A 19,034-nucleotide genomic window follows, 5' to 3' on the forward strand; every position below is an offset into this window, starting at 1 on the left:
AGTCACCCCGGCCTGCTCAGGGCAATAGGCAACACAGGAAGCAGTAGATCAGAGACCACTGACATCCTCTCTGGAGAAGGTATAGGATTCTGAGAAAAAGAAAGGCCAGTGGATGTGCATGGCCTCTGGGTTAAATCTATCATGGATTAAAGGAAAGAGACAAGTGTGTCTGTGTGCTTACGCATCGATAGAGAGAATGGGTGGAAGAGAGAGAGAGAGAAAGAGAGACAAAGAGAGTGTGTGTGTATGTACAGAGCATTCGGAAAGTATTCAGACCACTAGACTTTTTCCATATTTTTTTGGCGTTACAGCCTTATTTTAAAATGGACTAGTTTTTTCCCCCTCAATCTACACACAATGCCCCATAATGACAAAGCAAAAAACAGGTTTTTAGAAATGTCACATTTCCATAAGTGGTCAGACCCTTTACTCAGTACTTTGTTGAAGCACCTTTGGCAGCGATTACAATCTCAAGTCTTCTTGGATATGACGCTACAAGCTTGACACACCTGTATTTGGGGAGTTTCTCCCATTCTTCTCTGCAGATCCTCTCAAGCTCTGAGAGGTTGGATGGGGAGCGTCACAGCACAGCTATTTTCAGGTCTTTCCAGAGATGTTTGATCGTGGTTCAAGTCCGGGCTCTGGCTGGGCCACTCAAGGACATTAGGAGACTTGTCCTGAAGCCACTCCTGCATTGTCTTGGCTGTGCTTAGGGTCTTTGTCCTGTTGGGAGGTGAACCTTTGCCCCAGTCTAAGGTCCTGAGCGCTCTGGAGCAAGTTTTCATCCAGGATCTCGCTGTACTTTGCTCATCTTTCCCTCGATCCTGATTAGTCTCAAAGTCCTTGTCGCTGAAAAACATCCCCTAAGCATAATGCTGCAACCACCATGCTTCACAGTATGGTTGGTGAAGACGTGACGCTTGGCATTCAGGCCAAAGAGTTCAATCTTGGTTTCATCAGACCAGAGAATCTTGTTTCTCATGGTGATGAGAGTATTTAGGTGCCTTTTGGCAAACTCCAAGCAGGCTGTCATGTGCCTTTTACTGAGGAGCTGCTTCTGTCTGACCACATAAAGGCCTGATTGGTGGAGTGCTGCAGAGATTGTTATCTTTCTGGAAGGGTCTCCCTTCTCCACAGAGGAACTCTGGAGCTCTGTCAGAGTGACCATCGGGTTCTTGGTCACCTCCCTGACCAAGGCCCTTCTCCCCCGATTGCTCAGTTTGGCCTGGCGGCCAGCTCTAGGAAGAGTCTTGGTGGTTCCAAACTTCTTCCATTTAAGAATGATGGAAGATACTGTGTTCTTTGAGACCTTCTTTTGGACCTGCAGAAATGTTTTGGTACCCTTCCCCAGATCTGTGCCTCGACACAATCCTGTCTTGGAGCTCTACGGACAATTCCTTTGACCTCATGGCTTGGTTACTGCTTTGACATGCACTGTCAACTGTGAGACCTTATATAGACAGGTGTGTGCCTTTCCAAATCATGTTCAATCAAATTAATTTACCACAGGTGGACACCAATCAAATTGTAGAAACATCTTAAGGATGATCAATGGAAACAGTAGGCACCAGAGCTCAATTTTGAGTATCATAGCAAAGGCTCTGAATACTTATGCAAATAAGGTATTTCTGTTTTTTATTTTTAATACATTTGCAAAATTTCTAAAAAGCTGTTTTTGTTTTGTCATTATGGGGTATTGTGTGTAGATTGATGAGGGATATTTATTTATTTATTACATTTTAGAATAAGGCTGTTGCGTAACAAAATTTGGAAAAAGTCATGGGGTCTGAATACTTTCCGAATGCACTGTACATGTATGGGCACCCATGCGTGTGTCTGCCTGTGTGTGTTTGCCTCTGTCTCTCACAGCGCTGTTCTCCTTCAACCCCAGGCCTTCTCCGTTGGGCAGCGAGGATCTTCTCTTGGCGGTGGGGGTCTTAATGGGGGTGGTGGAGTCTCCTGGTCTCTTTCTCACCACCACCACCTCACAACACGCCTGGTCCTCATTCAGGGAACTCTTACCTGCGTTTATCACCCTGGAGGAGAGGGGAGCACATACCAAACACACAGGATTAGCTACTTACACTCTTAGAAATAAGGGTAAGGGGTCATTCTATTTAATTGTAATCACTTTTTGACCGCACCCCATTTGATTTGAACAAAACTTGCCATGCGTAGAATTGGTCAGAAAGTTACATTTTTTAACTGAATGACAAAACATTAAGGATATAGAGGTGCTCAAAGTTGAACCATTTTGCATTCCCCACCCTACCATTAGACGTTGATATAATTTAAAAGCTTACAAACAGGGTTTTCAAACAACTGAATAATTTATTGAAAAAAAGGGTTTTAATAAACATGCAATTTTTAAACCTTTAACATCAATTATCCAAAAACGCTTCAACTCCAATTTTTTTCACCCTACGGTTAGGCTACAAATAGTTCCCTTGGCCAAGTTTTCCAAAAGTTTTCTGATTTGGATTTCAGGAATTGGATAGGATTAAATGCATAGAAATATAATGAATAGAATGGGTGTCCCAATTCTAGTCAACGATATGCCCATTCTATTCATTGTATGTCTATGCATTTAATCCTATCCGAGTGCCGAATCCGATTAGATAATATTTTAAAAACTGAGCCCGGTTGTACAAAATACACATCATGTACCTTCAGAGGCACACAATGATCTCACAACGTTCTGTTTGGTATCCTTTTGGGTACTTGTATGGATAATCTAGTATAAATGGTACATTTCTGTGACCAATATTTTGAATATAAAAATGGAACAATCACACTCCAAGGTGAAGGTACATTTCTGTTTCCCAGGGTACAAACATATTTTGTGAACCCTCAATATCCATCATAAAGTACAACGAGGACTTTATTCCACTTAAAAGGAACTAACAGCTTTGTCACTGTGGCGATATCTTAAAAGGCAAATATGTATTTCCCAGCATGCTCTATATAAGGTAGATTTTTTATTTTTTGAATATCTGTGCTTTTGCATATACATTGATTAATCTTATGCTACACAAAGATAAATAACATACATTTTTCTCAACTAATCCAATCAGTTAGTCGGATATTTTGCACCCGTTACTTAAATAGTTCCAGTTTAAATGGCTTAGGTACTCTCCTGTATGTTTCTAACGCTGGCAGTCATACAAATTCCAACTGTTGGATAGCCTAACTCTGGCTGGAGTCCAATAGGAATTACACATCACTTTGTAATCCAGAATAATGTGACTTGCAGGTAGGGTAACTACTTACAAGCCTGATATGACCTGTAAACCATGAGTTTCAGGCCACTGAATTAGGGTAAAACTAGGCCTCAAAATAAGGCCTTATGAGCTATGTAATTTGTCATAAAGAGTTACATCTGAATGCTGTTTGTCTAGAAACTCACTCAGGCCACAGGACTGAAAATTAACGAATTAAGAACCGTCACAAAAAAACTGTTATGGGTGGAAATTAACAATTCACTTGAAAAGGCAAGGCACACTGGGAAATTATATTGGAGGCGTGGCTTTCAGTCAGTTATTTTTTGCCAACCGTTAGTGGAAGTGTTGTATCAGTTTAAGTGGTCTATGGTAGAGTGGTCACAGGTACATTTTTGCCATTTACAATAAATAAATGGCTCTTTCACTGTGGTGGTACCCTACAAAGGCAAAATGTACCTATTATAAAAGGCATTATTCTGTACCTGTGGACTATATGTAAGAAAGGAAATATCTGAAGTATTATGTACCTATAACTAAAGGTACAAAGGTGTATCTTACATGGTACCACTACAGTGACTAGTGTTTGTACCCCTTTAAGAACAAATCTAAACCTTTGTTTCTAGGAGTGTAGCAGGGGAAAAAATTAACTGGTCTTGGAAAAGCATCCAGAAGTTACAGCCGTACAGGCAACAGATGATAAACATGAGCGTGCAAACGCACAGCTCTGACTCATCCTTCCCCTATAGGGAGATGCCATCTAAGAGTTCTTTCATGAGTTTTCATCCTTTTACCTTAGCACATTTAATTGCAACTATGATGGTGATACGATATTGATTACAATTATCACCATGAATATTAAGGCTATACGCACTACATGTTACACACATAGACACTCAACCATGCAAATTGGCAGGGTTATTATTTATTTGGACAGCACACATTATAGTCTTACTCTTATACAGACATCGTACACACTCTCACTAAATCACATCCAATATCATACACATCAACTTACTCAGATTTACTACACACATAATATTTTGTCTCACTTTTCAAACATCTGTGGCATTGGCTTACAGGCAAACAGGCAAGGGAATAAAACATATTGCTAGAACCTATTTCTTGAGTTCTAAATATCAGACATTTGAAAGCTCTAGTTTTGAACTTCATAATACCTCTGATGGCAGTAACTTTACAAGCACTAATTATGGTCAATTTAGACTGAAAATGTCACGAATCCCGCTTCCTGAGTCTGGGTTTGCCTGTGTGTCTGTCCTGGAGTGTGTTTCAGGTGTCCTGGAACGCATCCTGTCTGGTTGCCGGGCGAATTAGCTCATTGGGAGATTGATTTCACCCGCACCTGTTTCCCGTCAGTAATCTGCACACCTGTCCTGATCATCATCTCTACCCTTCAAAAGCTCTGACCTGACTTCCATTCCCTGCCGGATCGTTAGCCATGAACAGTATGTTGTGCCTGAGTACCAGACTCCAGTTGGATAGAATTTGTTTTGTTGTTTTCATTTACGTATTGCTTGCCTTGAACTTACCTCCGTTTGTTTTGTCTTCAGTTACTCACCTGGATCATTCACTCCATTCCCGCCTGGTTGACAGAGGATTCTGCTACTACATTGGATTCACCTATTTCCTCTCATCTACTCACCACCGCTGCCCGCTACGCCATCTGGATATATCTACCTTTTCACATTTCACTGTAAATAAATACTCACCTTCTTCCTACGCTCCTTGTCCGGGTCTGCTTCTGGGTTCGATCTTGAAAGATCGTGACAGAAAAAAGTATCTAGTTGTGGTACATCATTTTTTGCTTGATCTTGCCTGGCGCAACGGAACCAATGGAACACTGGGAAACGCAGGACATTCTGAGACAAAGTAAAGATATGCAACAATAAATAGATCCTTTCAAACTCTGTGGGGGTTAGAAGACAGTTTAAGTCGGTATGAGTTTTTAAAAAACAGCCAACGCATACAGTAAGGTCAGCCGGAGTAAGCCTACAGTGTGCTCAGTCTAGAGAAAGGATATGTTCATAAATTCATCTCCCATACTACTGTACTATACATCCTTTCTGCCCTGATGGATAGTATAACTAAGCAGTGCAGCAGGTGATGCTCTTTAAAGGTTACAGTATCTTGCTCCTGGGTGATTGAGCCTCAGGCTCTTCAAAATGCAGGCAGTTTCACTGGCCTTAGCCTTACTAAATGTTAAGGGAACATGAGATGGGTTAAGCTTGAGTAAGGCAGATTAAATTTACATGGGAAGGAGCTCAGGGTGGGAGACTTGAGAGCATCCTATATTAACTTACATTGCCATCTAGAGGCCATATACAGTATACAATTTCTGAGAGATGACGAGCGTTGAGTCTGAATATGAAAAATACTATAAGTAAAGTCACAAGGAATAGACAGCTGCCTAGCTGCCTACAAAACAGCTGTTGGTAACTGACTGTAATCAGGGCTGGGCAAAAATGACAAAATACAATGACAAAATAATATTAAGATCAATGTCTCAAAATAAACTACAAAATACTTGTATTTTAAAATCTATTTAATAAAATAATTAGGCAGTGTTGTGGACGGAAGCTGACGTGTGTCTAGAAATAGGAGTGGGGACAGGTAAATGGCACATGACAGGTAAATAACTATATACAAAACAAATCTTCAACATTATCACGTCAGTGTATAGAGGCAACATGAAAAATGAAAAATGAAGGCAACATGAAAAATAGCACACAGGAATGTATACAAAGGACATGGGTAAAGAGATACTCTATCAGAGTTGCGTGCGTAAAAGACAGACTATGCACTGGTGCGTAAAATACATTGTACAAAAACACACACAGAAAGCACACCATGGCGATAATCAGAAACTCAACAGAGCAAGGAATTACACAAAAGGCTATATACTGGTCAGTATAGGAAAAACGATGTATACTAGAGAAAACAGTTCAGCTCTAGTTGTTGTTTAATCCGTAACGGTTACATAAACTTTTTACTTGCTATGACTGTGATATGTTGTTGTTAATCTACCTTAGTTGAATGTACTCTGGATAAGAGTGTCTGCTAAATGAACAAAATGTACATGTGAAAATAAACATACTTCTATTGGCCACGTTCCAGGCGGAGCTCACTAGAATAATTCCCAGCATGCTTTGCAATTGTTCATTTTTACATATACATTTAACAGGCGCTCTTATCACACCATAGTGCATTAGACCTCTGATACCAATGCAGGTTGAAAGGGGGCCACAAAAGTGTGAACCGTTATAAAAAACGGTATAGAGAAGTATTTTGTATGTTGTTACAAAATACATTGGGGTGTAGTTCAGCCAAGTGTATTACAAATTACAAAATACTTAGAAGTAACTGAAATACATATCTCAAATACATGCAACACAAATACTGCCCATCTCTGACTGTAATTATCTGCCACTTGGGATTTTATATGAATGTGTTGCATAAAATGCACTTAATCATTTGTGTTGTGTCATGAAGTTGCCCTGTTGGGTGAGGTTTATGACCCCCCATAAATACCTTTCCCCCATTTCTCTCCACTCTACAGAATGGACTCTTGGAAAGCCTTGTGTTACCACAGAGAAAGTACGGTAACATCAAAAGGCTGGGGAATGGAACAATATTTCACTTTCTCAACCAGTTGAAAGTGTCCGTTGGTACTTTTAAAGAATATGATGTCAGATCAGTTCGTGTCTGGGACATTATATCTGATGATTGGACGACATAAATTGTATCTTGGAAAGTCTACACATTCTAGTTATCAGATTCACATGGGATTGTTGTGCAATTTAAATGTTTAAATATGAAACTATTTGTGAAATGATGAAATGTAACTTTAGCCTCCTAAATAAGATTGTTTCATAGTAAAACGTAGGCCCAGTCAGTGGCCACACCCAAGTGAACAGACATCGGTTGAGAACTATGAAACACGCCCTTCTCTCCCCCAATACAAAAGCCCGTTGACGGATGTAAACCTCAGTTCCCGATGACGTGAGGACTGGTGTCCGTACGTTTAAAAGGGCTAATTTCAACTACACCCTAACAAAATTAACATTTAGTTCCAGAAATGTTAGGACTGCTGTCCTAACGTTTAAAAGGGCGAATTTCAACAAGGAGATGACCACGCTGGAATGGTGAATTTTGAATAGACCAGCCAGAATACAGCTCGAGCTGATTATGGCAACTTGGTATAAACTTTGAACTATTATTCACTAAAGAAGAAGTGATACCTCCTAGATGTTGAATTATCAGCTGCAGCTGTAAACGTACGTGGCCTAGGAAAGGACAGACAATCTCCTAAGAACAACAGGGAACTTTACGTATCCGCTCTACAACACTACGACCAGAAAGATTCTTCAAAAGGACAATGGTGATCTCTGCTGGGAAAACCAGTCTTCAATCTTCGACCCATCTATCGAAGTGCAGCTCAGAGTAAATATATATCTTGCATTTTCCTTTTCAGAAAGGGCGGTTATTAGAATGCATAATATTCTGTATTTACGGTAGCATAGCGTCTCAAGGTCCGATAGAGACCCAATCCCTTTGTCCCTCAGTCTTCCCGCTCTTTCATTCAAACCCAACCCCCTTCCTTTGTGTAACCAGCCGTCACATCGGGTTAGCCCACTAGGGGCTTTTCATGACATGATTAGTAATCGATGTATGATCTATCCTGTGTATATATATATGTGATTCTGTGTGATTATTTAGGTATTTAGTAAATAAATAATTAAGCCAATTTGTGTATTGCTGATTCAACTTGTTAGCTAGGGTTCATGCAGATAACCAAGTACTCAGAATGAGACCGATCGAGGTGACGATTAATAATTGACTGCTATTGATATAAAAGATCTTCAGGTCTTTAAGAGAGTTGATTCAGGAGATAACCGCTCTATATAAATGAATGCTTCCGTGGTGCCCCAAGTTATTAATGGTTTAATTGTTGCATGGTTTAATTCAATCACGTAATCAATTAAACGTTAGGTAATCGATTTGATAAAATAGCATGTCATAATTTAATCATAGTCAGAGACGACAGTTGTGTGCATTGGGATTAAAAAGGGGCAATCTGCGATAGATTTTCTAAAGAACATCATTTATAAATGCCTCATGAGCTTAGTTCAAATGTGCTAGGCCATCAGAACCCACAATATACGCTTGTTTTACTCCTTTGTTTGTAAACAAAGTAATTGTAAACTAACACTGTATAGCCTCAAAACATCGTTAAAACTATCATTTTGATCTTGTGAATGGTCCGTCCTTGCATCCATAGTCCTGTCTATGAATTTGAGAGTGGTTATATTTCTCCAGCCCCATCCCTCAGCTATTTACCAAGTCAGTGGTGGGGTGTTCGCTTTGCTATTGTTTGAACTGCAGATTTCTCCTTTAAGGATATGTAAACCACAAGTATGATAAAGAATAGATAAAGAAAGTAGAGATAAAGCCATATCCTCAGGAAGACAACAGGAGGAAACAATCTAGGAAGCTATCACATTTGAGTTGTTTTAAAGAAATACTGTACAGCGATTTAGATGGTTGATAACATGGTTCAATAATCAATTACTCTTTAAGTCAAACATACAGATGGAACTGAAGCTATCAATTTATTAGGTCTTAGTACACTCAGTGACAATCAGTTGTATTGTTAGGCTGAGCATTGTATGTACTGATACATATGTCACACTCAGGGGCGAAAATCTGATATCAACCTTGGAGGGGACAATTACATGAAATTTTCTCAGGAGCAATTCCTGAGGGGGACACCAAAAGTAGTGCTGTAACACAGCCTACGTTGTAATATGTTAAATGTATATTGAGGGACCATAATCACTACTACTGGATAATTGTAGGTACAGTAGTTAACTGAAGGGTTGTCCCAACTTGTTTAAATCATTATAATACTACTACTAATAATAGTTATAGCAGTGTTCCTTATCAGTCCAGTATGTATGCAGGTATTCGTACTTACAACCAGCAATATCAAGAAAGGCCAGTAGGCGGCAATGGTACTGTACACTGTATGGGAGCAGTTTTCATAAATACAATGAACATGGTGTGATCTCATCGTAAAGAATCTCCATTGAGAACCATCACAAAGTTGGTCTCCGTATTGAATTGACCTTTTAATTTGACTTTGTGATACATTTATATAGTCATTAAATATGTGCACCTGGCCTGAGTCTACTACAATATCTTTACAAGAACAAAAAGCTTAAAATAAGTACAGTTCTAAAAGCAAAATAACTACTTCAATGAAAAACCCAAATAAATCAAACAAAATATCCTTCAGTCAGTGTCTCAACTCTTCAAACAGCAGCTATGGACAAGTATGTCACACAAATTATGCAATTTTAAATAAAATAACATGAAATAAATAATTTGTAAGTGTACTGTCATGTACTAAAAACTGAAAACGACTAAACAAAAGAACAAATATCAATTACACCAGGGGTTCTCAAACAGGGGTCCATGGACTAATTGCAAGGTGTCCGTGAAATAAAAAAGTGTAATGAATGTAGTCAGTACCACAAGGTTTCCAGTAAGTTTACATATAATATAGAAGGGGTGGTGGTCCCTGAGGACCGCTGAAAACCTTGCCTGCCTTGCCTCAAAATATGCAGGGGTTCCAGTACCCAAAAAAGGTTGAGAACCACTGCTATACACACTACTGAACAAAAGAACCGAACATATGTTTGCGGGTTTCAATGGATCCAACAAATTGCTGGCAGATATTTTCCCTCTTGAGACTGTCCAGCCTGTCTCTATGTACATTACAGACAACTACACCGTTCAGTCTCTCTTGGCCCATGCTAGCCCGTAGCCAAGTCTTTAACCTGCGGAGTGCACTGAAACTCCTCTCAGCCTCACATGAAGACACTGGCACCACAAACAAAATTCTGATCAGCACCTCAACTTGGTCAAACAACCCCCGTACCTCCACTGGAAGCCTCCTAAGGACCTCTGCTGCCTCTCCACTGCTGCTACAGGGGTATTTGTTGTGAAAGAGAGGGATCTGCACTGAAAGAGAATCTATGTTCAGCTCAGGGTACTGATCTAGAGACTCATCCAACTCCCCCGTGAGAAGCGCTCTTTCCAACTTTTGCAGGACGTTTAGACTGTCCTGGTCAAAACGGTCGCCAAACTGAACCTCCACACCATCCAACACTTTAAAAAATTCTGCCCTATAGTGATCCACTGCTTTGCCAGCAAATCGTCTTGAGTGCGTCTCAATGGATTCAATAGAGTCAATCAAAGTTGTTGCTTTCTCATACAGTGCAAGGTAGCTTTCGTCATTTCTCTTGCCCCTAAGAGATGACCGCACACACTCGACTGCAGCCTGCATACCAGAGACAGTCTGAGTTTTCTTCTGCAGTGAAATGTTTCGACATTCAAGCTCTCCAAGAACAGCAGAGGCAAGTGTGAGGCCCAACACAGTCTTGTCTTTGCTGAAGTGCTCGAATAAGCCACTGGCAGTTGAAGCTGTCTTGGATGCAGTTTTTGCCATCTCCTCTAGGCTGCTGAGTACCCGCTCATACTGCCCTAGCACAGCTCTAATAGCAGTATTCCGCACAGTCCACCTTGTTGGACATAGGGGTTTCAGGGTGGTCAGATTTGTATCTTTGGACGTGGCAATTGATTCAAACATGCTCTTAAACTTTCCTGACTGGCCATAGAGGACACCTAACTGATGGACCCAAGAAAGGGAATCCCGGACCAGTGGGGAGGCTGAGCAGCCAGCCTGTGTAATCAGATTTACACAGTGTGCTCCACAATGGACATAGAGGGCTAATGGCTGCTGCCTCCTCACAATTGCCTGTGCACCTGTGTATTTTCCTGCCATGTTTGAGGCACCATCGTAACTCTGCCCACGTAAGCCAGACATGGGCAAATTGAGCCTCAACAACACATCAGTTGCCACTTTCGCAATGCCCTCGCCTGTTGTCTCCGACACCCTGTATAGCCCAATAAACTCCTCGTGAGGGACAAGGTCATGGTCAACATAACGCAGACAGACACTCTCCTGTTCAGCACCAGAGACATCTTGAGTACCATCAACAATTAATGAAAATTGTACAATCGGAAGAGACCTAATCTCAGCTGCAATGCCTCGAATGACTGTATTGGCCATGATGTTCAGAATTTCATTCTGTGCTTTGGGGCCTGTGTACATTGTGGTACGCTCTGTTAACCACTTCAGTAAAATGGGGTCATCCTCTTCTGCCCTGAGTTTCAAAAGCTGGTATAAATTCCCACTGTCATCCGTGTGGCCTCTAAAGGCTTGTCCCTGTCTTACTACATGCCACACCGAACTAACAATTTTCATCAAGCAATGCCTTGCGTCCTCCTGCTGTTTACCCCACGCGCTGGATAACTGGACACTGATTGGATTTAGCTGGTGTGCTGTTACAGTTACAAAGTGGCGGTGGGTTTGGCAGTTTTGATGTGCTGTGAATTTTTCAATGGCTTTTCTCCAGTTCCTAAATCCTGCACTAATGAAGGCAGCATCTGCTCTTTGGCCAAAAGATGGCTGGCTTAAAAACCCTTGGCTACAGTGAAAACACAACACTCCTTTTATTGATGGATTATAATGTAGCCAGGGGAAATCGCGAAACCATCTCTTGAAACGTCAACACTCTGTTTGCAAGAGTTTGCGGTTCTATAAATTGTGGGTGTGGCTGATATGGTTTTGTGCCATCACTGAGGTAACTGGACGATGCTGTGCCACTGTCCCCTATACTGGTGCTGCTGGCAACAAGGGTGACACCTGGTCCTGCCGTGGCTGTGACACTGTCCTCTGAAGTCTCTTTCCTTGGCTCTTTCCCTTTCACCACCCTCACAGTCTGTCTCCTAGAAAAGAAATAAGGTGTTTGCTGTACTCCTAACTACCGGTACCCAAAACTACACAATTAATCACAACAGCAATACCATTGCCTTAAACAAATCTTAGTTTAGTCACCAGTTTAAGTTGAGTGGGGGTATCCATGGCATTTTCCAATTATGTCCCTATTTTACAAATCAAAAAAATTGAGAACCTTTCATAATGTTGCCAAACAAAGACTCAACAAACTTACCTGAGACTCTGTCTCTGCCAATCTGTCCCTGCATATCTGTCCCCAGCTCTGCTGTCTGTGTGCCATCTGTTGCCTGCTCTGCCTAATGACATCATTGTGAAACATTTCCATTAGCATTTCACTTCTTTCTTATGAAAATTTTATCAACTCGTCTTTGAGATATTAGGCTACTAGAGTTCTTACTTTGCGTTTTGGTGTACTGAAAAATACTCTGATGTCCGTCTTTTAACTTTTTTCTGACATGTTTCTACCTGGCTGGCCGGTCTAGCTGCACACACACACATTTACACAACACATGCTGCAACGTTTTGAAATTTTAACATAGTTTGTTTCATATTGGCAGGTTTCCAACAATAGCTGAATTTGCAAAGCTAGCGAGCACCAATTCCGTTTCTGTGGTGTTTGCTATAATCTTTGCTACCTGGTTAAATAAAGGTGAAAAAAAAAAAAATTCACTAGCGACAATTTAGCTTTTGCAACGAGACCATTAAATATATTTAAGACAATGGTATAAGAGAGTGTAGTTCTGTTCAGTTTGGACTTCAGTTTATCGCTAACCTTATCACAGGGACTTTGAAGCACTACAGCTGCATGCTAATCTTGGAATAAACTGACGATAGCAAATATTCCATCTTTGACGACGCCACATAAATGGAATAGGTACTAGCTAGCTTGATAGTTAATGTTTGCTTTAGTTTGCGCGCTAGCTCTGCAAATTCAGCTAGTGTGTGAACCCTGCAACATTAAAAAAATATATACATTGCTATGGCGCGATTGACTGGATTACCTCACGTCAGTTACGTACATTGAGTGCCTTTCGGACAGTAGATACAAACCCTCTATTACCTTGCAAGCTAAAGAACTGGCAGTGGATCAAATCATTGAGAGGCAAAGGGCGGGGGGGTCGCAATCTTGTGAAACGTAAAAACGCGCTATTAAGTGTCTATAATCAGCACAAGTGCTTTCATTGCGTATTATTAATATTATTGAAATTACATAGTTATGTTTACAGTGATATATTGGGGGGGACAAATCATATTTTTCCCAGGATGGGGGGGTCGTGTCCCCCCCGTCCCCCCTGGGATTTCCGCCTATGGGACTCACACTGCACCAGATGGTGGGCAATTCTCTGTGTGGATTGAGACCTGGATGATGTGATGAGATGAATAGACATGGTGAAGAAATGATATGGAGAGGATAGAAAGAGGATTTGTGACTAGATAAGTTAGAAATGGGTGAAGGTGGTGGTGGGATGAGGGGTCGGGGTTGAGGAGGGAGGGAGAGGTCTGTGAGGAAAAATACCTACAAGGCACATCTAACCAGGACAGAGGCAACATCTCTGCAACTCTGATAGTCTCCCTCAAACAATAGCGCCTCATTGAGATTTACACAACACAACAGCCATGGTAGGTACTCACCATCTCCTTGAAGGCGTTCTCCATGGCTCCCATCACCAGGCTATCGTGCTGGATCTTCTTCTCTGTGAAGAACCTCTGTGGTGGAGGGGTGCAGGGGGTGCTGGGGGCGCCAGTGGCTCCACGGAGTGACGCGGCCCGGGTCAGGGTGGCCCGGTGGATCCCGGGGGTCATGTGGTGGTTAGACTCTTCACCGAAGATGGTGGGCGGTAAAACGGCATGGTTCCTTAGGACCTCGAGGACAGACTGGAGATGCTCAACGATGTGGTGTTGGAGGAGCTTGGAGGCCGCTACTGCAGCCCCGGAGCCGGCGTGGCCGTCGAACAATGCCCAGTAGTAGAATACCAGACTCTCTGAGTCCTGTAGCGTTGTGGGTGTGTGTGTGTGGGGGGGTACAATATAAATATGTTTGCTTAGAAATAGAATAGAATGGATACTTTGTAGTCTATTTTTCAATAGCCTTGATTTGCTATCAGAATAATAAATAAAAAATTTAACCTTTATTTAACTAGGCAAGTCAGTTACAGTGATGGCCTACACCGGCCAAAGCTGGGCCAATTGTGCGCCACCCTATGGGACTCCCAATCACGGCCGGTTATGATACAGTCTGGATTCAAACCAGGGTGTATGTAGTGACGCGATGCAGTGCCTTAGACCACTGCGCCACTCAGGAGGCTATTGTGTGTTTAATTTGATCAAATATTTTCCTGGAGGTGGCCGTCGGGAGCATGTCAGATTAATATGCTTAATCTCATTTAAAATGATTACGTTCATCGCTCTCTCTCTCTCTCTCAACTATGTCAGAAAAGATGAAGGGAATGTATTGCATGAGTGGATAAGAGCAATGAAAAACGAAGCTGAAATGTTGGTGTTAAGACATTTCGGTTTGTTTTGTAATTTTGTAGGAGTCATGTAACGAGCTCGCTCTGTAAGACAGCGATACTGGAGTAACGCATCATGACTCACTCTGACCAATCACATGTGTACGCTACAGAGGTCAAACCAACCACTGAGCAGCGCTGTGGTGTGCCTGCTGGCACTGGCTGAGTGACAGTCACCCCGGCCTGCTCAGGGCAATAGGCAACACAGGAAGCAGTAGATCAGAGACCACTGACATCCTCTCTGGAGAAGGTATAGGATTCTGAGAAAAAGAAAGGCCAGTGGATGTGCATGGCCTCTGGGTTAAATCTATCATGGATTAAAGGAAAGAGACAAGTGTGTCTGTGTGCTTACGCATCGATAGAGAGAATGGGTGGAAGAGAGAGAGAGAGAAAGAGAGACAAAGAGAGTGTGTGTGTATGTACAGAGCATTCGGAAAGTATTCAGACCACTAGACTTTTTCCATATTTTTTTGGCGTTACAGCCTTATTTTAAAATGGACTAGTTTTTTCCCCCTCAATCTACACACAATGCCCCATAATGACAAAGCAAAAAACAGGTTTTTAGAAATGTCACATTTCCATAAGTGGTCAGACCCTTTACTCAGTACTTTGTTGAAGCACCTTTGGCAGCGATTACAATCTCAAGTCTTCTTGGATATGACGCTACAAGCTTGACACACCTGTATTTGGGGAGTTTCTCCCATTCTTCTCTGCAGATCCTCTCAAGCTCTGAGAGGTTGGATGGGGAGCGTCACAGCACAGCTATTTTCAGGTCTTTCCAGAGATGTTTGATCGTGGTTCAAGTCCGGGCTCTGGCTGGGCCACTCAAGGACATTAGGAGACTTGTCCTGAAGCCACTCCTGCATTGTCTTGGCTGTGCTTAGGGTCTTTGTCCTGTTGGGAGGTGAACCTTTGCCCCAGTCTAAGGTCCTGAGCGCTCTGGAGCAAGTTTTCATCCAGGATCTCGCTGTACTTTGCTCATCTTTCCCTCGATCCTGATTAGTCTCAAAGTCCTTGTCGCTGAAAAACATCCCCTAAGCATAATGCTGCAACCACCATGCTTCACAGTATGGTTGGTGAAGACGTGACGCTTGGCATTCAGGCCAAAGAGTTCAATCTTGGTTTCATCAGACCAGAGAATCTTGTTTCTCATGGTGATGAGAGTATTTAGGTGCCTTTTGGCAAACTCCAAGCAGGCTGTCATGTGCCTTTTACTGAGGAGCTGCTTCTGTCTGACCACATAAAGGCCTGATTGGTGGAGTGCTGCAGAGATTGTTATCTTTCTGGAAGGGTCTCCCTTCTCCACAGAGGAACTCTGGAGCTCTGTCAGAGTGACCATCGGGTTCTTGGTCACCTCCCTGACCAAGGCCCTTCTCCCCCGATTGCTCAGTTTGGCCTGGCGGCCAGCTCTAGGAAGAGTCTTGGTGGTTCCAAACTTCTTCCATTTAAGAATGATGGAAGATACTGTGTTCTTTGAGACCTTCTTTTGGACCTGCAGAAATGTTTTGGTACCCTTCCCCAGATCTGTGCCTCGACACAATCCTGTCTTGGAGCTCTACGGACAATTCCTTTGACCTCATGGCTTGGTTACTGCTTTGACATGCACTGTCAACTGTGAGACCTTATATAGACAGGTGTGTGCCTTTCCAAATCATGTTCAATCAAATTAATTTACCACAGGTGGACACCAATCAAATTGTAGAAACATCTTAAGGATGATCAATGGAAACAGTAGGCACCAGAGCTCAATTTTGAGTATCATAGCAAAGGCTCTGAATACTTATGCAAATAAGGTATTTCTGTTTTTTATTTTTAATACATTTGCAAAATTTCTAAAAAGCTGTTTTTGTTTTGTCATTATGGGGTATTGTGTGTAGATTGATGAGGGATATTTATTTATTTATTACATTTTAGAATAAGGCTGTTGCGTAACAAAATTTGGAAAAAGTCATGGGGTCTGAATACTTTCCGAATGCACTGTACATGTATGGGCACCCATGCGTGTGTCTGCCTGTGTGTGTTTGCCTCTGTCTCTCACAGCGCTGTTCTCCTTCAACCCCAGGCCTTCTCCGTTGGGCAGCGAGGATCTTCTCTTGGCGGTGGGGGTCTTAATGGGGGTGGTGGAGTCTCCTGGTCTCTTTCTCACCACCACCACCTCACAACACGCCTGGTCCTCATTCAGGGAACTCTTACCTGCGTTTATCACCCTGGAGGAGAGGGGAGCACATACCAAACACACAGGATTAGCTACTTACACTCTTAGAAATAAGGGTAAGGGGTCATTCTATTTAATTGTAATCACTTTTTGACCGCACCCCATTTGATTTGAACAAAACTTGCCATGCGTAGAATTGGTCAGAAAGTTACATTTTTTAACTGAATGACAAAACATTAAGGATATAGAGGTGCTCAAAGTTGAACCATTTTGCATTCCCCACCCTACCATTAGACGTTGATATAATTTAAAAGCTTACAAACAGGGTTTTCAAACAACTGAATAATTTATTGAAAAAAAGGGTTTTAATAAACATGCAATTTTTAAACCTTTAACATCAATTATCCAAAAACGCTTCAACTCCAATTTTTTTCACCCTACGGTTAGGCTACAAATAGTTCCCTTGGCCAAGTTTTCCAAAAGTTTTCTGATTTGGATTTCAGGAATTGGATAGGATTAAATGCATAGAAATATAATGAATAGAATGGGTGTCCCAATTCTAGTCAACGATATGCCCATTCTATTCATTGTATGTCTATGCATTTAATCCTATCCGAGTGCCGAATCCGATTAGATAATATTTTAAAAACTGAGCCCGGTTGTACAAAATACACATCATGTACCTTCAGAGGCACACAATGATCTCACAACGTTCTGTTTGGTATCCTTTTGGGTACTTGTATGGATAATCTAGTATAAATGGTACATTTCTGTGACCAATATTTTGAATATAAAAATGGAACAATCACACTCCAAGGTGAAGGTACATTTCTGTTTCCCAGGGTACAAACATATTTTGTGAACCCTCAATATCCATCATAAAGTACAACGAGGACTTTATTCCACTTAAAAGGAACTAACAGCTTTGTCACTGTGGCGATATCTTAAAAGGCAAATATGTATTTCCCAGCATGCTCTATATAAGGTAGATTTTTTATTTTTTGAATATCTGTGCTTTTGCATATACATTGATTAATCTTATGCTACACAAAGATAAATAACATACATTTTTCTCAACTAATCCAATCAGTTAGTCGGATATTTTGCACCCGTTACTTAAATAGTTCCAGTTTAAATGGCTTAGGTACTCTCCTGTATGTTTCTAACGCTGGCAGTCATACAAATTCCAACTGTTGGATAGCCTAACTCTGGCTGGAGTCCAATAGGAATTACACATCACTTTGTAATCCAGAATAATGTGACTTGCAGGTAGGGTAACTACTTACAAGCCTGATATGACCTGTAAACCATGAGTTTCAGGCCACTGAATTAGGGTAAAACTAGGCCTCAAAATAAGGCCTTATGAGCTATGTAATTTGTCATAAAGAGTTACATCTGAATGCTGTTTGTCTAGAAACTCACTCAGGCCACAGGACTGAAAATTAACGAATTAAGAACCGTCACAAAAAAACTGTTATGGGTGGAAATTAACAATTCACTTGAAAAGGCAAGGCACACTGGGAAATTATATTGGAGGCGTGGCTTTCAGTCAGTTATTTTTTGCCAACCGTTAGTGGAAGTGTTGTATCAGTTTAAGTGGTCTATGGTAGAGTGGTCACAGGTACATTTTTGCCATTTACAATAAATAAATGGCTCTTTCACTGTGGTGGTACCCTACAAAGGCAAAATGTACCTATTATAAAAGGCATTATTCTGTACCTGTGGACTATATGTAAGAAAGGAAATATCTGAAGTATTATGTACCTATAACTAAAGGTACAAAGGTGTATCTTACATGGTACCACTACAGTGACTAGTGTTTGTACCCCTTTAAGAACAAATCTAAACCTTTGTTTCTAGGAGTGTAGCAGGGGAAAAAATTAACTGGTCTTGGAAAAGCATCCAGAAGTTACAGCCGTACAGGCAACAGATGATAAACATGAGCGTGCAAACGCACAGCTCTGACTCATCCTTCCCCTATAGGGAGATGCCATCTAAGAGTTCTTTCATGAGTTTTCATCCTTTTACCTTAGCACATTTAATTGCAACTATGATGGTGATACGATATTGATTACAATTATCACCATGAATATTAAGGCTATACGCACTACATGTTACACACATAGACACTCAACCATGCAAATTGGCAGGGTTATTATTTATTTGGACAGCACACATTATAGTCTTACTCTTATACAGACATCGTACACACTCTCACTAAATCACATCCAATATCATACACATCAACTTACTCAGATTTACTACAC

The 19,034-nt window shown here is 41.4% G+C and overlaps 1 protein-coding gene across 1 annotated transcript in view; it reads right to left on the reverse strand.

Moving 5' to 3' along the window:
• LOC120032231 (protein phosphatase 1H-like) overlaps positions 1–19,034 on the reverse strand; it is an 80,231-nt gene that overhangs the window by 45,710 nt on the left and 15,487 nt on the right. The window contains exons 2-3 of the mRNA XM_038978223.1: positions 16,654–16,819; positions 13,735–14,091 (exon numbers count right to left, since the gene is read on the reverse strand). Of these exons, the coding sequence (XP_038834151.1) occupies positions 13,735–14,091; positions 16,654–16,819 (523 nt within the window). The remainder of the gene's footprint in view (positions 1–13,734; positions 14,092–16,653; positions 16,820–19,034) is intronic.

Source organism: Salvelinus namaycush, chromosome 38 (assembly GCF_016432855.1).
Source record: "Salvelinus namaycush isolate Seneca chromosome 38, SaNama_1.0, whole genome shotgun sequence".
Taxonomy (NCBI): domain Eukaryota; kingdom Metazoa; phylum Chordata; class Actinopteri; order Salmoniformes; family Salmonidae; genus Salvelinus; species Salvelinus namaycush.